Raw genomic sequence first — 25,670 nt, forward strand, 5'->3', positions numbered from 1 at the left:
TGAAAAAGTCCAACAAATATCATCCAGATTGATTTGATGAAGCTGGTCTTTATTTAACATGATTAAGATAAATTTGTTTGACACTGTAGAAGCCATCAGCGTTCAGGACAAACAAAGCCTTATGTGTGACTTCTCTGTCCGTTCATGTTGCACAATAAACTGAAGAACATCAGTACTGATGATGCGGGTTTTTTTTGTGCTGTGTAGAATCCTTCATCAACAAAACGGATGTCGCACTTCGGGAGAAAACTTTCAGTTTGTTATAATTTGAAAAAACCTGAGCATAAGCATCATCTTCCACCATCCACACATGTTTTTAAAACTACCTTTTAGATGGTGAAAAATACAAATAAAGTCATGTCTTGTTATATAATATTTAAAATATACATTTTTTGGTCAATATTGTGCAGCCCCTCTATCCACTCAACGTCCACAATGAGGTTCAGTCAGTACAAAAGAACGTCCCCGTTAACGAATCAAGTATATTCTTTGCAAAGAACTGCTCTGATTGGCTACACAGTCACTTCCTTCGCACACAGGTTTGCTACAGTTTCTTAAGGCAGAATTACATTACAGTTTCATGGTTGATGTGAACATCTAGCTCTTCACATCTTCACTTAAAATTCCTCCCAGTGACCTCTACCACAAACACGCCAGCCTATATAATTTTCACACACACATATGACATTATATCATCTGAAAAATTAACATATAAAAATGACAAAAAAGATGACCGCTGTGGCACAAACCTTCCTCGTAGTGTCTCCTCTGCCTTGGCGGCAATCTCATGTCAATAATAAATATGGGTTCTTATCTCCTGCTGGACCAGTCCTTGTCTGGCTTTCAGTCTCACTGCCAGTTCGCTCTCTGTTTGTGGGTGCATGGATGTATTCTGGGACAGGCGGTTGCTGACGTTCTTCAGTTGTCAGCGGCTGGGATGGGGGCCGGGTTTGGGGTTTCCGCTGCAGTGTCTGACGGGGCGGCTTCGCTGTTGGTCTCCACTGAGAGCTTCTCCATGGAGTTTGTGGCCTCCTGCGCTGCTGAACTCTCCTCTGAAACACAAAGACAGTAGGGTTAGGTCTGATGTCGCTTCTATACAGAAAACAACTGAATCAAGCAACCTGAGCTGGTAGTCATCCATCGACAGTTTCATGGTGTTTCCTGTTCTGTTCGTTCCAGTTTCAGGTTGATGTGTATGAAGAAGCAGGTTCACATCACTCCAATAGATTTTTTAAAGGTGCTATATATCACAACAGCTCGACTTTGACACATTTCACCAAAAACTAAAATTTGGTTGGTTGGTTAAAACTAATTTCACCTGCTTTTTATATCCTCATGCACCCAAAAGTTGTTTCAAAGTATTTCATTACACATCGTCATTTGCTCTGTTGTTGGGAGAGCAAAATGATGAACTTTTGAAAATGGGTGAAAATGCAACAGTTACACTGCAGAATATGTGCGCCACAAACTGTGTTCTTTAAATCCAATTTTGTTGAACAAAACTCGGGAGAGACTCAACAAGGTCCACTTTAAGTGAGCCTGGTCAGGTTCCAATGGGCATCAGGTGTAGCTCATTTATGCTCCGTCACAAGAGGCTAACTTCGCTCGCTAACTCCCTTCACTTTAATCAGCAGGTGGCAAGCAAGACACGGGAACTTGGCTCAGGTCTTCAGGAGTTGTAGCATTTATTAACTGACAAATAGCCTAAACTGTGCACACCCTGCACTGCTGCGTTCACAGCTATACTGCTAAAATCAGGGCATGGATCAGCCCCGTGACAGTAACTGTTAGATCGGGACGACGTGCCGCTGGTATAACTGGAATATAAGCTGCCTTGCATAACTGAATGCCTGCCACATTGCGATGTTGACTGGATGTATAAACCCTGTTTTAGTGTTTAATCAGGTTTCATGTTTTGCCTCTCAGATAGCTGAAGTACCTTTGCTCTGCTGCAGCCTCAGTTTGGCGGCTTCTGCCTCTTGTTTCTCTCTCTGCTCTTGGAGCTTCTTGCAAACTTTCTTGTGGGTGAACCAGTGCATCTTCTGGCAGACTTGGTCACAGTAGATCACCTGGTCACAAACACAAGAGAGAAGAAATACCAGCAGTTGAGGTGAGATGAAGAATCCTTGAAGAGGTTATGAAAACAAAGCTTACTCATTCAAACATATAAACCATTACAGAAGCATCGAAGCTCACCATTTTACATATAGAGCATCTCTTCTCGGCTCCTTTCTCTCCACACGAGGTGCAGAACTCCGCGTCCATGAAGCCCACCTGACCTGTGATGGCCTGAGTCAGCACTGACAGAGCTGTGGGGTCGTTACCCTGCGACGGCGGGAATTTCAAAAAGAAACGAGGACGGGAGAAATTATCAGCCATCTCACAAAAAACCCACTAACAACATTTAGACGAGGCTCGTTTACTGAATATATATTCCATCATGTCACAAAACACAAAGTCTGGAAGAAACACATTTTTGGATTTTTTTGTTCAGTCTAGTCATCAGTCAAACTCACAATCTCCACGGGAGCGATGCTGCGGACCAGCTGCTGCAGCAGAGTAGCGTCACAGTAGGGGAACTTGCGGATGCATTCTCTGAGAAACTTCTCCTGGTACACCGGGAATCCGTCGCTGTCCCGACCCTTCAGCAAACTGGATGAGACGGATCGAGGTGGAAATATGTCAGAAAGCTCTTGTAATGGAAACATGTGTTTTTGTCTTGTTAAAATACATTTTACAGACACTTTGATATGTTTTGATCCTATAAAATTCCACTTCAGCTTCGTCTTCAGTGGGACTTTATAGGAACATGTGAGTCAAACGTGGTTAGGAAAGTTTAAAAGAAGAAGAAGAAGAAGAAGAAGTAGTTGCAGACTTTTTTTAAGCTTTGAAAGCTTTGAAAATGTGGCAACAACAAAAAACAGTCCACATGTCCACAAAAAATAATCATCACATCAGCCGATAATGAAAATAATACTTAGTTACAGCCCTAACTGAGAATAGTGAGAATGCTACACTCTCCTACTTCCCACAATTTAATATTAACATAAGGCCTTTTCAGAATGTCACTGACATATTTGTGACTTTTATGTTCATGTTCCTTACAGCTTCATTCAGATATGACAGGATATTAACAGAAATAGACAAAGCTCATGCTGTATTTAGCACCCCGAGAGAGAGAGAGCTGTGAGTTTCAGTTAAAAAATCAAGGAAGGAGACTTTTGTTTATGCCTTAAAATTGGCTCTCAAAGAGTTTCTTACACTAATTATGTGCATAAGAGACGATGATGGAGATGTTAAATTTATGACCTTGTGTTGCTGCAGCCTTTACGCTAATCTGACGACAATCAGTTCAGACTTGTAACTTGTTGAAAGTGAAACAAAACCATTACTGAGAGACCGACATGTTAAACTGTCATCAGATTAACATAAAAAGGGGAGCACGTCTGAGAGGAGAGTCTACATCACATACGGCCTGACCTCTTGATAAGGCCGTCCAGCTTGTCCTCGCGGTCCTTGAGGAAGGAGGCGCATTTCCCCAGCACGCAGCTGATGTAGTGCATCTTCATGGCCAGCACCTCGTTCATGTCCTGCTGCTTGATGCACTTCTCGCAGATGAGCTCCATCACCCGGCGGCATTTATCCAGAGCCTCCGCCTCCGCCAGCAGGGGGTTCTCCTTCACCAGCATCACCATCTGGAAACGAGAGATTCGTCAACAAGGAACAGATCTGCCGCTTTGTTTTCCTTGTTCTGTTCCACATGTGGTCAAAGTGTGTTGCCGTCCTGTTCTTTCTGTTTATGTGCTAAATCTGCGACGATTAGTCGAATCGATTAGTTGACTGACAGAAAATTAGTCACAACTATTTTAATAACCCAATAATGGTTTTAATCATTTCTTTTCTTCAAACGTGAGGATTTGAAGCTGTGTCATACATGATAATATATTGAATATCTTTGGATTTTGGAGTGTTCATCAGAAAAAAAAAAGACATTTAAGGACATCATCATGAGCTGGGAATAAATTATCACCATTTTCTGGCATCATCTACTGCACAGAGCGCTACAAAACTATTTTCACCATCAATCTGTAAATGTTTATGCTAATTTTGTACATAAAATGTCAAAAAAAGATGTCTTACAAACAAACTTTGTGGGGAAAAAGAAGCAGAGGCAAATAAATTTGGTTTAACTTAATCATCAAAAAGAAAAAAAAAAAAAAAACTTCTTGTAAATTTAAATAGAGACCAGAAACACAGAAGGTAGAGCGAAGCCTCAACTATTTAATATACAAATAAAGCAGTGGAAATATAAAACACAACAAATATACATACATATCATGTTGTTCAGCTTGCAATTTCAAAATAAAACCTAATGCCTCCTTTCTTAAACTTCTGGACAATTCAAGACAATTTTAGAACTTCAAAAGTTTAACACTTAAAAGATTTGCAATTATCATTTTTGCTAAAACAGGAGGCGATGCTTCACCAAAAACAAATCTACACTCATTAAAGTGAAATATATTGTATTGTTGGTGCTGCCCTACATGCTGTAAGCCAGACTGTAAAGACCTGAGAACATGCAGGTTCCCAATCAAACCAATCACTGCAGCAGCTCATTAGATCTCTGATGACTCGATGAAGGAGAAAATCAGCAAATATCAGCTGCTGGTGTGTTTAGATTTAGAGTCAGTCTGCTTAGTCCTATAGTTGTTAAGACCCAATAAACACATCATGAGTATCTCTCCTCTATTAATCATTTTCCAGGGAGAGAGGAAGTGGGAGTAAAAGCACAAAGAGATGCATTTAGTCTGTTTAAATTCAAAGAAAATTTAAAAAAAGACTACATAACGGCCTCTGTCCAGTGGTGTCTTACCTTGACAGGGTTCAGGTTGGTGCTCATGATGACCTTGTGGAGGGGTCCGGCCAGTTTTGGCGGCAGCTTGGGTTCCTTCTCCAGACCCTGGGGTTTGGTGTAGTAGTCCAGTCTGGCGCGGGAGAAGAAGTTGTTGATCACGGTGACACAGTCGTGTTGCCCTGAGGAGGGAAAAAGAGGAGACAGTTTGTTGTTTTTTCCCGACATGAATGTAATAGTTCTCACGTGTTTATGTTTACTATAAAACTGCACAAGTAGAATAACAACTTATGTCAAATTCAAGCCCAGAAATCTTGGCACTTCCACCACGTACAGACCAGTTGGAGACAAACAACTCCGAATGTGTTTGATTTGGTCAGTCAGTTAAAGTAGCACAAGCAGCAGTCCAATACTGGCGAAAGCTGCTACTTGAAATGATTGATCTCTGCCAGTTGCTCCAGTGCCAGCAGTCTTTTTAAGCTTTCCAGTACACATGAACTCAAAGGGTCATGGACCCAGTCAAACTGCACAAAAGACTCCAGTGGAAAATAACGGCTAATTCTCTCCTCAAGAATTTTCAGATGTTAAGAGATAAGGTCAGCAAGTGTGAATGCCGTTTGAATAATGTTCACTGACACGAGGGAATCATCTCAAGCTTGCCCTGTTCCACGAAGGAGCGCCAGAGTTTGAGCTCTGATCTGAAAAAGTCACGCAATTTGTCAGAGGAGGTGAGAATATTTTCTTCCTCGCCTTGCATTTTAAGTGTTCGGTTCACCGAGATGTCAAAAAGAAAAAAAAGAAAACAAAAAAAAACATGCCGGCCAAGTACGCGAGTTTCGCACACCCTCGCACATCTGCAGTCAACTCGAATATGTAGAACTCTCGCGTGTCAGGAATGTTGTACTCTCGACCCGTACCGTCGGCCAAAACCACGTACCGACGAATGCAGCCATTTGCGCGGCCGTCCTTCCGACTGAGTTGACCACGTCTGTTTCCGCCCCGGCGTCCAACATCATCCACGTGATGTCAGTCTTCCCTACAGGCACAGAAGAAGAGGAGTCAGAACACAAACATGGAAGAATTTTTTCCATAAAAAAAAAAAAAGAAAAACACACACACAGATGGGATTTCAGTTCTGCTGCTGTGATGGACGACACTGACGTCTCAAACCGACAGACAGCGTACCTGACAGGCCTGCGAACATCAGCGCTGTGTATCCGTGCTCGTGTTCGTTGCAGTTCACGTCCGCCCCGTGTTGCAACAGCAGCTTGCACATGTCTGCTTTTCCTTTATAAGCAGCGTGCATGAGAGGGGTCATCCCGTACTGTGGAAGAGAGAAAAGATATGACTTCTACCTAAAACTAACTACACAATACATTAGTAGGGTCTAATAACTGAGCATTTTCATAAAAGTCAACAACAAACAAAAACACTTTTCAACATAAAGTATATTGAAGACATTACTTGAATAATGCTTTAAACTGTTTTTGCATGTGTATTTTGTATTTTTCATGATCTATTTCTGTGTTTTTCTAATGACTTATCTGTTATTATATTATATTATACAGTCCCAGTCAAAACTTAATTTCCCATACATTTGAATGAGAAAGTGTGTCCAAACTTTTGACTGTTGTTGTTTGTTAAGCTAAAATATTCAAGTCTAGAGCTGCAATTAGTAGTTATTAGTTGTTTGGTCTATAAAATGTCCAAAAATGGTGAAAAATGTTGATGACTGTTTTCCAAAGACAAACATGACAACCTTAAATGTCTTATTTCGTCCCAACCAACAGTCCACAACCCAAAGATGTTCAGTTTACTGTCATAGAAGACTAAACAAACTAGAGAATATTAACATTTAAGAAGCAGGAATCTGAGAATTTGGACTCAAAACAATGAATCATTTAGCCAAGTAGTTGGTGTCGCAGCTCTGATTCAGTCGGCCTGATAGAGACAATTATGCTTGAAGGTTTTTCATGTGTTCTTCAGTCACTGTACTGATGAACAGTCACAAACAGGAGAACTTGTTTTATGAACGTCAGCTGAACTCTAAGCTGCATTTTTCTGGGCAGTTTTTCTACATATAACAGCTTATAAATTTATCAAGGCAGCTTTCAAGTCACTGACTCATATTGAGCTACATGTACGTAAAGAGAAACCACATTTATATCATTTATAACATACACGGTGTCTTCTACTAGGAATGTCTGGTGCAGTATGTTTGCCAGTGAGCGAAGACAATGTTTGCCTCATAATTTAACGGTATTTTTTTTTCCTCCTCAAAGAAGGAAAGAGCAGAATGTCCTGAAGCTACTGAAGTACCGAGAAGTCACACACAGCATTCATTACTTAAACCCTAACACATCATCCGTTTTCAAACATCTGATTTTGACAGGCGGACATAACAGACTTGAAGAAAGAAAGGAAGAGAAAGACATGAAGGACCTCCTCTAAAGCCCTTCAGTGAGAGTCCTCTTGTCTCACACATATGTCAGCGAACAAAGGAAGACCTCTGTCAAAAGATCTTACCATGTGTTTTGTCTTCTGCAAAATTTAACTCTAGTCCTGAAATGCTGCCGGCAATACTTTGTAGGACAAGCATCCATTTGTGGCTCTGATGTATTCATAATTTTTTTTATATTTGACATTTCTGCACTGATGATTGCATTTAACTAAGCTTATGTTTTTCGCAATGGAAAAAAGACAAACTCTATAAAACTGGTCACAGTCAAACATGCTTTGTTACCTCATCCAAACAGTTGACCCGAACATCCTTACAGCCCAGCAGTCTTGAGGCTTCTTGAACGTTTCCTACAAGCACAAAATTCAATATTACTGCTGTATAAAGACGACACCAAGACTTACCAGCAGTTAAAGCAGCTCTGAGTAAACCCACCTCTGTTTTTGAGCATGCAGATTACACTTTTGTAATGAATCTACCTAATTCCATGTTATTATGAAAGTTGAGGTGTACAACAGTCAGGAGCCCAAATGAACATTCAAACAGCTTTTTTTTCTCTCCATTATCATCCCTCCTGTTCATACTGACCATTATAAGATCCCTTCATAATGCACCTACGATGTAAGTGATGGAGGACAGAATCTACAGTCCTCCCTCTGTGCAAAAATGTATTTAAAAGTTTATCTAAAGCTAATGTGAAGCCTCAGCTGTCCAAATGAGTCAAATCAAGTAGATATCTTTCAATGTTACAGTCTTTTTAGTGCTAAAGTCCCTCTTTTTGTTTCTATACTTCCACCGCAGCTCAACAGGGAAACACTGTCCAAGGAAACACAAAGCAGGATTTTGATGCTAAAAGACTGTAAATGTGTCAGATATCCACTTGTTATGACTGACTCAGACTGCTGAAGCCTCATATAAGCTCAAGAAAAAAACTTTTAAATACTTTTTCTCGCACAAAAATGACTTTGTGGACTCACTATGGATTTTGGCCCCCTATCATTTAAAAATCTTTTTCCAAAAACCTAAACATCATTTTCGACTCCCAGCTGAAAATTGACAAACATATCAAGGCAGTTCTTCAGTCCTGCTAATTTCACATGAGGAATATTACAAAAGTACATTTCACGTTATCTTTCCAGCAGTTGGAAATGGTTATACATGCTTTTACCTAGGCTACTATAATGCTTTTTATTCCTGCTGAAGCCAAGATGCTGTTACTTGGTTACAGTTAGTCTAAAACTCTGCAGCAAGATCACTCACTGAGACCTCATAGCACTCTCACATCACCCGGTTCTGATTAAATTTAGGATTCAAGATCCTCCTCCTCATCTATAAGGCTTTAACTGATCTTACTCCGGAGTATATTAGTGAACTACTAATGCTTTATACCTCTGCTCGGCCCCCCAGGTCCTCTGAGCAAGGCCTGCTGGTTGTACCTTGTTCAAGACTGAACACATGAGGGGACTGTGGATTTGCTGTCCTGGGTCCCAGGCTGTGGACCAGTCTGGGAGTCAGGTCAGCAACCTGTTTATGGTGTTTTAAGTCACAGCTGGGGACCTATTTTTTTTAAAGTGTGCTTGAGTTATCATGTACACTATTTTGATTTATGATGAACTGTTTTTTGTTTTTATTGTGCTATGTATTCTGTTTTACGTTTCTTTAATTCATATTTTGTTCTTTTAACAGTTTATCTTTTTGTAAAGCACTTTGTAACCCAGGTTTTGGAAAGTGCTATATGACTAAAATTGTATTTATTTACTTAAGGCAATCCTTTAACAGCTAATAAGAACAGGAGGAGCGATTACAGTGAGGAAACCCACGTTCAGTGTTCGTATGGACACCTGACTGTTGTTTTAAGACAGACTTGAAAAATTGTGAATCTCTCCTTTAAGGCAGCAGCAGAATAGAGCTACTTGTGCACATGATTAGCTGTTAGCCTACGTTAGTTGTTACTAAGCCTTGTTAGCAATCTAATATCTCAGTTAAATGGTATGATCAAACAAGACAATCACCGAGCACCACAAGTGTCATGCTGACTTTACTGTCCTGTATTATTTATGTCGTAATTAAATCATATAAGCTAACAGGAGCTAACCTCGGTTCTTCATGGATTAGCGTTAGCAGAAGAGGCTTACCTGCAGTGATAACCTCAAACAATTCCTTTTCACTTGAAGACAAATCTCCCTTCTTAGGAGCCGACATGTTGCTGATTAATAGTTTTATAAGCGGACTATAACGGCACAAATAAAACGCGTGGCTCCTGGTTAAAACACGTTTTCCGTGGATGTGACTGACTGCTGATGCTCGGGCATGAAGGCTAGCTCAGGTCGAGCTGTCATTTGGAATGTACCACTGCGTACTGTTAGTAGGGGTGACTTAGGTTACAGCCGAAATTACCTTATTCCGTCAACTCGAACAGATTTTTGTAAATAATATGACAAATATACACTAATAAATATGTTCAGAATAAAAAAATTGTAAAATTAATCACCTACAGCCAAAACGCCACATTTAGCACAATCACAACGGATGTGCATCCCCCCTGCTCTTTCGCTTAAATAACCCCTTCCAAGAAATTCTAGAAAGTGTAGAAAGTTCTTGCAGAATTAAAAATGCTTCACACTTGTCCACATGTGAGGACAACATGGATGTCTTAAGAGAGGTTTCATCTTCATGGACAGGTGTCAGTCTTCATCTATAGGCCACAATAAAGAGATGAAAGAGTCACATTTTTAAATAATACTTTAAAAACCAATGTGTTAGAAGGATAAATACACAAAACAGATGTGGAAAGCAAATAAGGTCCGTGCATAAAGTATAATTCTTCTGCAATTATTTACGTTGTATCATGAAAAACCCCATTTTTCGGAGTATTTCAAGATTTCATTGTCTTAAGAAGTACAATACAATTCAGCGCGCTGGAGTGTCCGCTTGTTCTATTATCCAACTTGTGCAAAGAAAATTTAAACAGAGAAAGGAAGAAAGAAAGAAAGAAAGCAAGAAAGAGAGAAAGGTGTTGCTCACCGAAAATCAGACCAAAGGCAGAAGTCCAGTTTATAGTTCAGGTCCGACATAGAATCACCAGGGGAGATATAAGTGTCCTCTAGGATCACAGATTGCAGACGGTCAACGACTGAAAACAGTTTGACACCAAATGTTAAATATCATGATAAAGTTTGTTTTAACTGTCCAAATGATCTTTGGTCCGCTAGAATTGGAGGATTTTAGTTACAAGTAAAAACTAAAGCTACAATTCCTACAATAGTCTTTGTTGAACAGTTTTACCTGTCTGTCTACCCGAGCCATTGTCACTCTTTACCTTCATCTACTGTACAGACAGTCGAGTTGCACCAAAAAAAGAAAAGAAAAAGAAAATTATCAATCTTCACAGTTATCATCAGACAAGTTTTTATTTCAGATTATACAGGTGTTTATGATAATGTGCCTAAATATGCACCAAATACATTCAGAAGGACTATCCAAAGAGTGCACTCCAGTCCAGCAGGTGGCAGTGAGGCTCGTTTTGCTCACTTTATTTCACGCCTGTAGCTTTAAACAGCACTCAGCAGGCTGTAGTAGTAAATACATCCTGTTGTCTGGTCATTGAGACCATTTGGACCCGAGTGAGACGCAGCTGACATGAAACTGAGGGTAAAACAAACACATTTATTCTAAGAATTATTTCATATTTGAGACACTTTTATTGTTTAAAATATTTACGCTGAGTTTTAACGGCTTAATTTAAGTGACATGGTAGCATCCTCTGAATGTGTGTGTGAGAAAGAAACAGGCAGTAATAAAGCGTGTATAGCAACATGGATCAGCTGTGAGTGAGTTCAGTGACACCCTGTAAAATAGTGACCACCAGCAACAATCCTGACACGGTCTGTCTGTCTGTCTGTCTTCGCTTCAGCACTGACTGGAGATGAAACAGGAGTACCAGGATCTTGTTCTGCAGGCGTGTGGTGCTTCATCCCTGCGTGTCGGTGTTAAGATCCAGACACTGTGGAGCGGTTATGGGGAGATACTCAGGCTGCACCTGGAGGGCTGCGACCGGCCCTCTGTGGTCGTCAAACATGTCAAGTTTCCGGAAGAGGCCGAGCATCCCGGCGGCTGGAACACAGATCGATCCCACAGACGAAAAGTGAGATCCTATCAGGTGGAGACGCACTGGTACCAGAACTATTCCACCAATCGGAGCTGTCGGATCCCAGCCTGTCTGGCTGCCAGTTCCCATGGAGACGAGATGCTGATTGTGCTGGAAGACCTGGATTTGGCCGGTTATGACCAGAGAAGGTAGCTTCACAGAAGAGTTTGTATAAATACTGTAATGGGTAATGTGGGGATCTGGAAAATCTCTGTTGTCAAATTTGAATTTGGATTTAAAATTTTCATTTACAGTTTAATTAGTACAAAAAAACAAGAGATAGCTATATGCAGATGTGGATTTAAGCATCCTCAAAATAAATCCGGGGGTCTGTCGCAGTATTTGTGAATAGTCAAGTGCCTTTTTGTGAAATGTATTTCCAGTTGTTGCAAGTTAATAGTGCAAGCATGTTGAGGTTTTATCAGAGCACGCTAGGATGGACCAGGTTAATTGAGTGAATACAGGCTCAACTGAGCTCAGATGATTTGTTGGTTTTATTTTCATCTTCACATAAAGAGCAGAACAGTAGGATCCATCATACAGAATTATAGTTTAATTTGGATGAGTTACACACAAAAGCTCACTGTACATAAGAGACATGACATGATATTATCTTAAATAGTTTATATCTTATGACATTTTTAAGTACAGAATGAATTGCTGATAAAACTACATGATAATTAATATTTATGTTGACGAAGTCAGATATGGGACAGTTGTTATCAATCTCATCAAAAAGGATACATACAACATTTGAACCTCATAAACTTCAACTTCCTCTTGTGTGTTGATTATTGTCAGTCATAAAACCAGCCTGTAAAGTTATTACCACTAACAACAGGACTAGTGATGCACAGCAACTCTCAACGTCAAGACTTTTCAGGTGTTTTTTTTTTTTTTTTTTTTTTTTAAAGCTTTATTAACAAACTAAAATACAAAAACTCAGACATCACAGGTTGAATACTAAAAAATAAAAAAAACAAATACATGAATAAATAAATACAGTACAGGGGAACTACTTAGCATTTTTCTTCAAAAAAGACCCAATAAGTAAATAAAATGCTACTTCAGAGACTTTATGTGACACTTTTTCCATGTGTTTCAAACATGCTTGACCTTTTTTAGTGATAATTTCAATAAATAAATTAATTTCAACGTATCTTTGTTATGAGATAATTAAAATATAAAAACCTTGACAGTTGGTGTAGATTTGGATTTATGTTTGTGAAAGTTGCAAACTAACTAAATTAATCATATCTTTTGGGAGGGAGGAATTACAGTCAAAGTAAACAACAATGTCCATATTTCTTATCTGTGTACTGTAACCTATATACTACTATGATGAGTATAAGAACAAGAACTGTTTTGTGCTGGATAAATAAGGTTATTTGTTTTTATTTGTAGGACTAGCGTGAAGGACAGAGAGATAAGGGCTTGTCTCAGTTGGCTCGCCCACTTTCATGCTCTCTTCCTGGGTGTGGCACCAGAGGGTCTGTGGCCTGTCGGTACCTACTGGCACCTGGAGACCCGGCCGGATGAGCTGGAGGCCATGGATGACGCCAAGCTCAAAGCAGCAGCCAGTGACATTGACAAGATACTCAACGAATGCCACTTTAAGACCATTGTTCACGGAGACGCCAAGTTAGCCAACTTCTGTTTTACCCAGAGCGGACAGGATGTCGCAGCTGTAGACTTTCAGTATGTTGGCGGGGGCTGTGGGATGAAAGATGTTGTGTATTTTTTAGGAAGCTGCATGGAAGAGAGGGAGTGTGAAAAAAAGGTACCGGGCCTGTTGGACTATTATTTCTCAGAGCTGAAGATATCTCTGGAAAAAGATGTGGACTTTGCTGCCCTTGAGAAAGAGTGGAGGGAGATGTTCGCCTTCGCCTGGACGGACTTCCATCGTTTTCTGCTGGGATGGATGCCTGGACACTGGAAGATCAACCGCTACAGTAAACAGTTGACCAAGGAGGTTCTGCGCAAACTGGAGCTTTAATCAGAACCAAAAACTCTAATTCTAACAACCAGAGTGCCGAGTGTGTGACTGGAAGGTGACCAGTTCATAAATCATAGATGGGAAAATGAAAAATATTCATTTCTGGAGGAATAAAAGTTTTTGAAAAGTGCTTAGGTTGTTTTTCTTCTATACTGCAGCTCTTTGGACTGGCAAAAACTTGATAGACTGCCCTGAACAGGGATCAAACTCACAACCTTGGGATTTAAAAGGGTATCTTCTCAAACCACTAGACTACTACTACCACTTAAATGCAAAAGATAATTTTTCAGGAGAAACTGGTTCACCTCTTTAACATGGCTGCTATGACTTGTACTGTATGTCTAACAGTGTGTTTCTAAACAACTTCATTTTAAGATAGGATGAGACAAGGTGGCAAGTAGGGAGTTTGTGTGTTTGTGCATGCAGTGTGTTAGTAGATTATTTTATAGTCTACATTAGGAAGAAGAACAAAGTGTGTGTGTGTGTGTTTTTAGCAATCACACAATAAAGAGTGAGTTACCCTGTGTTGTTTCCTCTTTGATTCAACCCATTTCATTTAGCATTTTTAACACTGGCCTGACACTGTTATGGATAGTTTCAATATAAATAAAACGTTCAATACACGTGTGTAATAGTGTGATGTTTTTATATTATTTAAGGTCTTTATACCAAACATAATGTAAATTTCTGGAAATTATAAGGTTGAGTATAATTACATTGAATAATTTTAGAGATATATGTGCACACATACTAATCATAGGTTAAAATATTGTTAAATTTGGCTGAATTATAAATGCCAGCGGTGCTAGTAAATGAAGATTATTACTATTACTATTAGTAACCCATTAGATTTTGCGACCTACAGTGTTGGAAGAAGTACGTTCACTTAAGCAAAAGTAGCCTATCAATACCACAATGTAAAAATACTTCATTACAAGTAAAAATCCTACATTTAAAATCATACTTAATTGAAAGAAGGTATAGAAATATTACCATAGAAGTATTAGTATTCACTTAAAGTACTATTATTCAATATATCAGATACTTTTACTTAAGTAAAGGATCTCAGTACTTCTTCCAACACTGCAGGTCACAGAATCCGATGGGTCACCAAATACGGCGTAACACCTGTTACACTAGATACGGTGTAACAGGTGTTACACCGGCTGTTATTGCTGAGGTGAGTCAATGGATCTGGCTCACTATAAAGAGCTGGCATATGTTCCCATCACTGTGATGTATCTCCATTGATATACATCCATGTGTGGTTCCCATAGTGGCTCCCTGGCTGCTGCTGCTTTCTTTTCTCTCTCTCTCTCTCTCTGATCAGCTGTTGTGAAGACGGTGGTGACGTCGTTTCCGCTCTCACACCCGACATTACAACAACAAGGCAGAAGAACCGAGCTGGGACGAAGAGGCGACGACACTAGAAGAGTAAAAAGGTACAAAAACCTCTCTGAAACGATAATGTGGTTTCTAGTTCACACAGGTAGAGAGTTTAACGCGCTGTCTGCCAGTTTAACCGAGTTTCTAGCAGGCAACCGCGAAGCTAACGTTAGCCAACAAGCTAACTGGCTTTATGACAAGGGTCAAAATATAAGCAGAGCTACCCGGAGTGACCTGCCTCATTTGGCAGTTTGTGTAAACAAGGATTTCACTGGTTAACAACGTGATTAGCTTGGTTTTCTATGCAGCCCCATGATTGACATAGCCTTGCTGAGCCTTTTCTCGCCTCCGGATGGTTTACAGTTACTTGTTTTTGACAGTTTACTGGAAAGATGACGTAACAATGAAGGTGTCAGGAAGTGTAAACTCAAACTGAAGACCACCGACTTATTCCAGGGCAGCGGTTAGTTTCTGTTTTTGAAGGGACTGGTTCACAGTTTTTCCAAATCTGTCTCAAAACAACAGTCAGGTGCCCGCATGAACATTCAAACAGGTTTTTCTTGCTGTTATCATTCCTCCTGTTCATATTATAGCATAATTCTCTGTGCCATTGTTGACCAAAAATCATTAAAAACGCATCAGTGAGCCATACTTCTGCAACAGGTGACATGACACAGTCCTTCATTCAGATAAACACACATTGTAGTTGATAGTGAGCCCAGAACTCACCACACTGGCAGCTGAAAATAGTCCCTAATAAACATATTATTTACACAAATTCAAATTCACATAGCGTAGACATAACTTTTTGAGTAACTTATGCAAAAACAAGGTCAAAACCTAGCACACGGCTGAACTACGGTTCCAAATGCAAATGCAATTGTAAGAACAATACTTTCCACTCATACCATAGGATGAAAAAGAACTTATTTTAATTCTAATTATAACTATTCAAATTTTCTGTTAACCTCCCCTGCTCTTTCATCTGTTTGGCTCTGCAGATGTCTTTAAGTGTGCGCTCTCCCTCGTGCCTCTATGCACCTTTTTTTCCCTAGTCGAGAGTTATGGAAGCTGCAGTGGAAATTGTAAATAAAGGTTTTGACAGCATTTTGGGTGCAAATTCAGCAGGCTTATCTCCGCCTGGTTGCTGCAGTTACAGTCAAAACAAGCGCACCTGCAGAGCAGCCGCCCCATGCTAAACTAATATAAAAGCCACATGACTTGTGTTTTAAAGCTGCTATTCATCGTTTATGACGTGAAAATGTCAGAGAAATAAAAAGTTTGCATCCTGGTATTAGTTCTGTTATAAAAATTTAAGGTCTTCAGTAAGAACCAATGGGTTTGCAGCTGACTGCCACAGACAGGGTAGGAAAGTAGGACAATATTGAGAGGCGGACTAACACACTGTTGGTTCTGGGGTGCGTTCCAATACTCATACTACCATACTATTTACCGTATGAGCAAGAGGGTCAAATTTCAAGGTGCAAAGACGAAGCAGTGTGTCCCGCTTGTGTGCATACTGCATTCAACAGCACATACTTTGTGAGGGCAGCTGCAGAACGTACAAGAAAAAAGGTTTGCAATTCGGAACGCAGCACTAGTTTTTCCATGAGACTTGTTGACACTAATAAAAATACTTTCCTTAGTCTTTGTCAAATCAGAAATTGCTTTAGTATACAAAACTGATGTATGAAGGGTTGGAGCACAACACCAGCCAAAATACAAACACTGATCATTTATAACGAGTACTCTCACAGCATAGGTAATGGTGAAGTGATTTGTTGTTCGGTCTTGAGAGTTTATTACCACTAAGCCTCAGAACTGTACAGATTATTAACAGGATACAACATATACTAAATGCCTTGATTGCTTACTTACTGTTGGTTTCAGTTCATGTTGGTGAACAAATGCACTGAAAACAACTTTCTCTGGTGTCTGCTATCTGACCGGCTCAGATTTTCTTTGTTGAAGTTCCTGTAATCGTGATGAATTTACTAGTCTGAAGTTATAAATTCAGCCTCAGTTACCACTTCCCCTAACTAAAACTAGTACAGTCTAATAAAACAACCCTGCATCTCCGGCTATAATGAGTTTTAGAGAGGTGTTGATTTAACTTCATGGTGGCTTTAATTAGTGACGCTGTTGGATTGAATTACACTATACAGAGTAGTGTTTATTAGTCTTTCCCCATTGATACAAATGGACAAAATATTACCACCAGATATGTTAACATGTGATTATTATAGCTTCTACATTATATGGAAAACCTCACTTCCTTCCTTGCAAAAGAAACTCAAACTCTTCCTCTTACTCTCACCAGAAACCCAAGAACTGTCACCACAGAAGAATTTCCATCGAGTTGGAAACCAGCAACTTCCTCCGATAAATGAAACACATGTTGTAGAGGGGGAACCACATCCTCTCACCAGCAGCATCGCAGCACGGACTGTTTTAGGTGTTTTCCTGAGTCCAGAATGGAGAGAATTTGAGGGAGACTCCTCAGGTGAGTCCTGAGTTGTGACACTAAGCTCTCCTGAGCTCAGGTTCTTCAGAGCCCACCCCTGGTAGTAATATGAGCCATGGACTCTGGGGCAGTTGATAGTCCTGTAACCCTGGTCATTAAGGCCCCCAATCAGAAGTATGAAGACCAGACCATTAACTGCTTCCTCAACTGGACCGTGGAGAGGCTGAAGAGTCACATCTCCAACGTGTACCCCAGCAAGCCGGTAAGTAGATCTCACTTTTAATGGTCTGTTACCTTCTGTTGTGTGACTGCTTTGTGTGTCGTTGGGGTAAAAAGTGTTTAAAAAAGCTCTAATCTGGGACGTCATTCCTAAAAGATTATGATGATTGTTACAAAAGACAAATATTTATTTATAGCTTAATTAGTAAACAGATACAATTAATGATTGTCTATGATATTAAATCAAATATTTATCAAATGAATCCACATATTCATCATTTTTTTGAAAGTAAGAATATCAACGGTTACAATCAACTTTGACAAACAGTTAAAATCTATCTGTTAAGCAATAAACCCTCGTCCACTGTAAAAAGTTTCACCCTTCTGTCATCAGCTTTAATTAATGTCAGTTACAACATATTTCTATTGTAATTATAGCAAAAGAAGTATGGAATCTTCTCACAGGATTCCTGCAGAATAACCCACATATGCATACGTTCAAACAGTCATCTGACTTACACGCTGCCGCTGTCTTGTGTTTGTTACTCACACCTCAGCTGAAACATGATCCCTTCTGCCAGTTAGTATTTAACAAAAGAACTGCTGCATTTCTTACAGTAGGTCAAATGATCTTCATTTAACTTGGGAACACTTTGTTACTTCATCTCATATATCAACTTTTTGATCACTTTGCATTTCAGAAGTTCCTCAAAATGAAAAACAAAAAAAAAACAATCAGAGATTTTCAGTATTTTCCCTTTTTACGCTTATTAAATTGTGACTTAAGTTGCGAATCAGAGTCGACTGTCTTAGTGATGTCGATGAACTGGCTGACTGAAAACCACCTCCTCTTCCAGTTTATCTGTGTTAGTTTGACATGATAAAAAAAAAAAAAACAGGCCACAGATAAAAAACCACAGAGCAATGCTGTGTAACCATAGCAACAATCAAAACCTGCTAAAATGAGGGTGCTTTTCCTCTTTGAGATGTCTGTAGACTGAAATTTCACCTTCACCATTCTGGAGTAAACTTAATGCACAAAAATATAATTTTAAAGAAAAGCAAACGTAAATAAGACATTTATTTTTGCACAGTTATGGAAAATGAGGTCAGTTTCTGTTATTTTTATGATTTTGTTGTCAGTCTTTCATCATTGTGTCTCTGATAAATACGACATGAAGGGCCTCCTCTGTGTATGCTTTTAGTAAACTATAAAATGTAATCCAGCCTGGCAGTCTAATCTAATCCAAAGGTGCCTAATGGCTTTACACACATTAAGGATTTGACATCTCGAGCTATCATATTACACCCGACAATAACAAGTTTCTACCCTTCTCACCGCTGCAAACAGAAACATAAGCTAGAAAATATTTGTTTATTTGAGAGGCTGATGTTTCTGCTCTGCGTCAGTGTGCAGGATTACAGTCAGCTGGTCCTGACAGTGTTTACTGAAAACATACGGTATTTGTAGATCTCTCAGCCTCGGAGACAGCAGGTCCGTTTTGTTTAGCTGTCCTGGAACTTTTGATCATAATCTTTATCAGGAAGTGGAGTCTGCCCCTTACAATATAATTGTAAAGTTTCCATTTTTTTTCTTCTGAGCACATGTATAAGAGGAGTTTTAGTCAAGGTAAGCTTAAAAGTTGAGGTTAAAAGTTCATTCCTGACCTTGGAAACACTTGAAACATTTATGTTTGGGGTTAATTTTAGCTCAGAGGCCTTTCGCATGTATCACTTCCATCCGGTGTTGCGGTTTATGTCTGAGGAAGAGCTGCAGGATTTCAGGTCATATTTGAAATGTTACACATAAAGACAGTATTTTTTATTGGATATTATCTATGAAACAAAGACACTCTTATCTAGTCACACTGTAAAGACTGTTAGAGTAGGTGGGTGAGACCTAGATGTCTCTACGCTGGTAATAACTTTGTCTCACCATATATTTGTGTTTGTGTCGTAGCTGTCCAAAGACCAGCGGCTGGTGTACTCAGGAAGGCTCCTTCAAGACCACCTGCAGCTCAGAGATGTGCTTAGAAAGGTAAAGACTGACTGAGGGGCTGTTTGTTATATGTGTGTGTGTGTGTGTTTGTTTGTGTGTGTATGTGCAGTATTTCACATGGATAGAATTTGGTTTGGCAGCCCACCCAGATGGATTTGTCCCCATCCAAAAAAGCTTTTTAAATGTTTGTATTCAGTTTTTTATACAGTTAGTTTGTGAGTTGATGACTGTTTTGCAGTCAGTTCCTGATGCTCAGTGCTGTTTGCAGCTCCCCTTTCTGTATCAACTACCTGTGGAAAGTTGCATGTATGAATGATGTTGTCTGTTCATTAATTCATCTGGAGTTTCCCCATAAGTTGATAACACCAGGATGATAAAATTCAGCTGCTACATGTTCCTTTTAGATTTATTTCAGCTGTTTATGCTCCAGTTATCATTCATTTAGCTTAAAGACTCTCAACTCAAACAACTAGAATATATTCTGCACTCAATTTATCACTTAATGTTCAAACAGCTCTGAGTTAAACTTTGTGCTGGATGCATTCAGCAAACATTAATCATTAACTAAGTTATCAGCATATAATGGATCTAATGGCACGTTTTAATTAAGGAGCCTTGTTCTTCCTTATTGTCATGTCAGGCACATCCAAGTGCTCAGAAATATTGTTGCAGTTGTGTAACATTTGTCAGAAAAGATCAGAACTTATTACATATAACTTAACTTTACAGAAGAAGTCAGTTAAAAGTTAAATACATTTTACTAGTAAATTAAATCCTCACACAATGATGCTCAGTATGTTGTACATGTTTTAATAAAATAGGAGTTATCAAGACAAAACAGTAAGTTATCAGATGCTCATGAGCTTGTAGTTAAATAGAAGTCAACTGAACAAATATTAGATTAGTGTGGTCAAATAACCACACACACATCAAACAACTGGAGTCTGATTGTATAATTTAAACAGCTCATAAAGACATTTAAAGACGTCTGCAGCCACAACCGCACTGTGACAAGGATCGGTCCAGCAGGTAGCTGGTCGTCCATCCTCTGTCCACAATTTTTTAAAAGCTCAATTGTGTTTGAGCACACATAGTTTGTGTATATATGTGTGTGTGTGTGTGTGTGTGTGTGTGTGTGTGTGTGTGTGTGTGTGTGTGTGTTTGCTGTGGGGGGAACTGAAACAGGCTGCCTGGGAAACAATAGCTGATCTGATGTGTTTTTCGAACACAGGGTGAGTATTGTGTGTCAGGGTTCTGGCCATTTCCACGCTAATCCCCTCTCTCTCTCTCTCTCTCTCTTATTCTCTCTCTCCCTCTCTCTCTCTCTTTCTCTCTCTCTGTTTCTTGCTTTGTCTCTCTCTCTCTCTCCTCTGTTACTGTCTTTTCTTCCTCCTCCTCCTCCTCCTCCTCTTCTTTCTCTCTCTTCCTCCCACATCGCCGTCTCGTGTCCTGCCCCCTCGTCGAACCCGCAGCAGGATGAATACCACATGATGCATCTAGTGTGTACCTCTCACAGTCCCCCAGGCTCGCCCATGCCCCGGAGCCCTTCCATGGCCAACTCTGCTGCTTCTGACTCCAGCGTGAGTAGACCCGACACACTGATCTCATGACCCGCTCCTATAGGCCTCACACAGTCTGTGTGTAACAGCTCACAAACAGCTGCGAACACACACACACACACACACCGAAAACGGCAAATTGTTAGGCTTAGCGGAACATTTATGAGAACCGGTGAACCGCGATGACTTCAAACTGTTTTATTTCATCTAAACCACGAAGATGAGTAAAAACAAAAGTCAGGTTATGTGCTTGATATGGTTTGTTTTTATTGTGGTTTAGCATGTAGAGCATCACACACATTCAGTTTTACGCCCACGAGGATGACCTGTGATTAAAAAGTTGTGACACCGCTCGACATTTTGGACATTGAAATGAAAGTTGATGCTGTTAAATGATATGTTTGGCAATTTTCTATATTTTTCTTATTGTCAACAAATCTCATGCGCAGAGCCAAACCAACGATGAATTGATTTACTTACAAGTATTGTCTGCAGACCTCAGCTGTTGTCCAGAAAATATTAAAAACACGTCCTCCTCCCTCCCGTCTCTGTATGTTTATGAAGTGGAGTCATACAGATTGAAACATTTTCAACACCAAATCCACTTTTGTTCACATGCGCTCATGTATCTCCGGTGGTTTTGTATGCACTTTTAGGGAACGCTCTGTTTTCCACATATTGATTCTTTAGAAATGCAGCGACGTAATGTACTCAGCTCAACTTCTGATCGGTGTTCACGTCTCGTCACAGAGTTCAGACAGTGCGGGCTCATCGTCCCCTGGCACCACACCAAATCAGGACAGTCAGCCAGCTTCCTCCTCCTCCTCCTCCTCCTCCTCTTCTGTCCCAGGAAGTTATGATGGGTTGAGATATCGCGGTGGTTTCCCCCAGTACAACCCACAGAACCCCCCCGGAGTCCCTCAGTGGTAAGACAATGTCTGGTTTTCATTGACAAGGTGGTGCCTTAAATGTAACTAAACCAGGATTGTTTTTTTTTTGCTAAGCCTAAACACAAGGCCCAGGTTATAATTTAGATAATGTTAGTATTTTGTCACTGTAAATATGATGTGATTTGACTATAAAAAAACATTTTTAATTTATAGTTTTGTCAATATAGTGACAATATATTTTCAATAAGTCTTTTGCACAGACCAACTCATTAGTTACACAGACAGACAGATCCTGAGTTAGATTCATGTGTCACTGCAGCATCATACAGAAGAAATTCACAAAGGCTGAGAGTCAGTAGTAAAATAAATACAGAACTCAATGATGTGAGATGTACAAAGGTTAACAACTATATAATCATGCAAATACTCTTTAGTATATGGATAAAAATATACATTTTCTATGTCAGAAACAGGGGCATACATCAGAAAATAATTAGAAATGATCACAATTTCCCAGAGTCAAAGGGGTTTTGCATAGAAAACACACTGTCTAAAACCCAAAGATATCCAATTAAAGATCACATGACAGAGATAAGCATTACATCATCATATTTGAGAAGTTTAAAACAGCATGTTTTTATAATTGCTGCCTTAAAAAAATGATAAAATGATTAATCGATTATCAAAATAGTTGCCAGTTAATTTTCTGATCAGCTAATCGTCGCAGTTCTACAACAGTCCTGCAATGATTCTGACCTTTTTAAGAAGCTGATCATGTTTTTATTGAGACTGTGAGAAAGTTGCTGATTCAACACTGTGGTCGTTCTGGAGGCTGACGTTTGTGTTGCTTTAAACTGAAAGCAGAACCGTGAAATAAGTTTTGAGGTTTATGATCATCACATCACATCACAAGCAACAAGTCAAAGCAGCCAGATTTTAAAATAAATATTTCAAAGAGAAATACAGATTTATTTATTTTTTTCCAATACTGATAATAAAACAGCCAGACAGAATATGTTTTTGTCACCAACCTGTTTTGTATCGTTGTAAATGTGACATTTCTTCCACAGGCCAGATGGAGCCCAGGTCCCTTTACAAGGCGGCCTCCCTGCCAACATGCCCCCCCACCCCATGTACATGCCCATGCAGATGCTGTGGTGGCAGCAGATGTATGCACGCCACTACTACATGCAATAGTAAGTAAAAGAAATGTGTCTGTAGACGGTCAAGCCTACAACCTTCCATCTTCCTGCAGTATATCTAAGTGTAAACTATGACTCCCTTCTTGATATATGAATCTTTTTCTGTTCGATCTTCCTTTTCTTTAACATCCTCCTCTCAGTCAAGCAGCAGTCGCCGCCTCTCAGCCTCCCAGCGCCTCCCCTCCATCCGCCCCCTCTCCCTCGCCCCACCAGCCCGCCCAGCCCAACGAAGCGGTACAACCCCCGTTGGGGCCCAACCCGGCTCCCAACCCTCTACCAGAGAACCAGCCGGCCAACCCCAACATCCAGATGAACGCGCAAGGCGGGGCGGTGATGAACGAGGACGAGCTGAACCGCGATTGGCTGGACTGGCTGTACACGGTGTCTCGTGCCGGCGTCCTGCTCAGTATCGTCTACTTCTACTCTTCTTTTAGCCGCTTTGTCATGGTTGTCGGCGCCATGCTGCTCGTCTACTTGTGAGTCAGCGCTGCATGACACTGGAAAAAGACATATTTACAGACATATTAAGTATAATGTTTTCAGTTTGTCTCACCTTTACTTGAAGTTACATCCAGTCACATTTTATGTTTTATATAAAATGCCCAAAATTTGTTGGTTTCATGATAGTAAACTGATTGTCTTTATGTTTTGGACAAAACAAGACATTGTAAGACGTCACCTTTGACTTTGAAAATGTCAGTTATAATTTCCCACTGTTTCCTGACATTTTAAAGACAAAACCGTTCATCGATAATCTTTTTTTTTTTTTTTTTTTTTTTTCAGGCACCAGGCTGGTTGGTTTCCCTTCAGGCCGGAGCAGCAGAACTTCAGAGGAGGAGAAAGGCCCGGGGCTCCTCAGGAAGAAGCGGAGCGGCACCAGGATATACAGGAAATGGTGAGTTGAGGACTTTTAATGTTGACAAATGACCATAAAAAAAGGTCTGCATACCGCATACTCTAGCTATCTGTAGTGTCTTGTTGTAATTAAGCATTATTAATTAGTGTCACTTTTACTTGAGTAGAGGAATATTCCCTCCCTCACTGTTTCTGTGACTCTCTAACCACGCCTGTCTCTGCCCATCTGTGTCTCAGGAACGTTTGATGGACGAGGGGATGGACGATGATGACAGCGGTGAGGAAGGAGGAGGAGGAGGAGGAGGAGGAGGAGGAGGAGGAGGAGGAGGCCCAGAGGACCAGGCCCAGGCTGCTGCTGCCGCTCCTGCTGCTGCTGCTCTCCCCGAGCCGAACTTCCTTACCACCGCGTGGTCCTTCATCAGCACCTTCTTCACCTCGCTTATCCCAGAGGGACGGCCCCACCCGGCTAACTAGGCAGACCCCCTACCTCTCAAATACCCCTCCTCCTCCTCCTCCTCCTCCTCCTCCTCCTCCTCTTCCTCCTCCTCCTGCCAGCAGGTACAACTCTACAGAAGTATCACAATTCCCACCTTCGTCTTAGCTGCCCCAAATACCCAGAAAACCACCTTCAGATACCCCCATACAGTCAAATACCCATTAACCACAGACCACCCAGTTCAAACCTCCTACAAGCTGCCAACAAACGGACCTTTGAGCAGATGCAGTTTGTTTCTCTGATGCAGGGTTAGGAGAATAAATGGACATTTAGAAAAGAAATATCATTCTGTGTTAATGGGAGTAAATGCTTCAGCAGTGAATTTAAAAAAAAAAAAAAAAATTCTTTCATCGGTTGCGAATTCATTGAGACGTGACGAAGAGACTCTGGAGGGAGCTGTCTTCCATTTTAAGCAGTGATAAAGTCATTTTTTTTGGAGACTTTTCAAATGAGGGATGTGACCCAGATCACAACAAAAAAAAAGAAAGAAAAAAAAATCAGGAATCTCCCTGAAATGAGAGGGAGATGTGTGTCCTTAACAAACCATGAAAACCACATCTCTGGTGACATTTTCATGTATGCACATGATGTGCATAAAGACGTTGCAGATACAGAAGCACATTGTTTTCCCACTTTGTGTATTTGAACATTATCTATTTACAAATGTAAGTATATGCATCTATAATTCCTGAATATATTGCTTTTTTTGAATAAAAATCTTGCTGCGGTTTGTCTGTTGTGTTTCACTTTGTCATTTAGTCTGTGATTCTGCTGACCTGCAGGTGGCAGCATTTCTATACAAATGTTAAAGTGGCTGATTGAACTTCATGTACAGGAGTTTGATCAGTTGTTTTCATCTTTGCACTCTTTGATAATTTTCATAAATGCCACACTAGTTGTAATATTTTCTTATTTCTTGTCCCATTTTATTGTTTTAATATTGTTTCCAACACTCAGCCAATGATATCGTGACATTCTGATCGCTTGAAATGCCTCATAACATAAAATTATAATAACAGCAACAGTCTTTATGTTTTTGCATGTTACAAAATACCTCACTTAAGGCAACAAAATAACAATAATAACAGCACATAGTAAAACACAAACACAAGTAAATAAAAGACATTAAAATAAATTAAAGTCAAGA

At 40.0% G+C, this 25,670-nt stretch overlaps 3 protein-coding genes across 5 annotated transcripts; 2 read left to right on the plus strand and 1 right to left on the minus strand.

Moving 5' to 3' along the window:
• Positions 1-28: 28 nt before the first annotated feature.
• On the minus strand, positions 29-9,661 carry ankmy2a (ankyrin repeat and MYND domain containing 2a). The gene is made up of 10 exons (XM_044359305.1): positions 9,446-9,661; positions 7,596-7,660; positions 6,038-6,176; positions 5,790-5,888; positions 4,874-5,034; positions 3,481-3,695; positions 2,517-2,652; positions 2,197-2,325; positions 1,940-2,069; positions 29-1,052 (listed from the first exon to the last, which is right to left on the minus strand). The coding sequence occupies exons 1-10, from the start codon at positions 9,510-9,512 to the stop codon at positions 919-921; spliced, it is 1,275 nt and encodes a 424-aa protein (XP_044215240.1). The 5' UTR covers positions 9,513-9,661; the 3' UTR covers positions 29-918.
• Positions 9,662-10,831: 1,170 nt separating this feature from the next.
• On the plus strand, positions 10,832-13,977 carry pkdc (protein kinase-like domain containing). The gene is made up of 3 exons (XM_044359306.1): positions 10,832-10,961; positions 11,224-11,606; positions 12,862-13,977. Exons 2-3 carry the CDS (start codon positions 11,236-11,238, stop codon positions 13,451-13,453), a joined length of 963 nt encoding a protein of 320 aa, XP_044215241.1. The 5' UTR covers positions 10,832-10,961; positions 11,224-11,235; the 3' UTR covers positions 13,454-13,977.
• A 722-nt stretch (positions 13,978-14,699) lies between these two features.
• Positions 14,700-25,257, plus strand: herpud2 (HERPUD family member 2). Of its 3 annotated transcripts, none has more exons than XM_044359797.1 (9): positions 14,700-14,895; positions 17,160-17,565; positions 19,483-19,560; positions 20,997-21,101; positions 21,831-22,006; positions 23,041-23,166; positions 23,313-23,648; positions 23,956-24,067; positions 24,265-25,257. In XM_044359797.1, the coding sequence occupies exons 2-9, from the start codon at positions 17,419-17,421 to the stop codon at positions 24,499-24,501; spliced, it is 1,317 nt and encodes a 438-aa protein (XP_044215732.1). In that variant the 5' UTR covers positions 14,700-14,895; positions 17,160-17,418; the 3' UTR covers positions 24,502-25,257. The 3 variants fall into 3 exon arrangements, with proteins under 3 accessions (XP_044215732.1, XP_044215731.1, XP_044215733.1); XM_044359796.1 differs by having other exon boundaries at positions 14,703-14,895; positions 20,994-21,101; XM_044359798.1 differs by lacking the exons at positions 14,700-14,895; positions 17,160-17,565 and adding an exon at positions 19,023-19,152 and having other exon boundaries at positions 20,994-21,101.
• The last annotated feature ends 413 nt before the right edge of the window (positions 25,258-25,670 follow it).

This window comes from Thunnus albacares, chromosome 8 (assembly GCF_914725855.1).
Source record: "Thunnus albacares chromosome 8, fThuAlb1.1, whole genome shotgun sequence".
Taxonomy (NCBI): Eukaryota; Metazoa; Chordata; class Actinopteri; order Scombriformes; family Scombridae; genus Thunnus; species Thunnus albacares.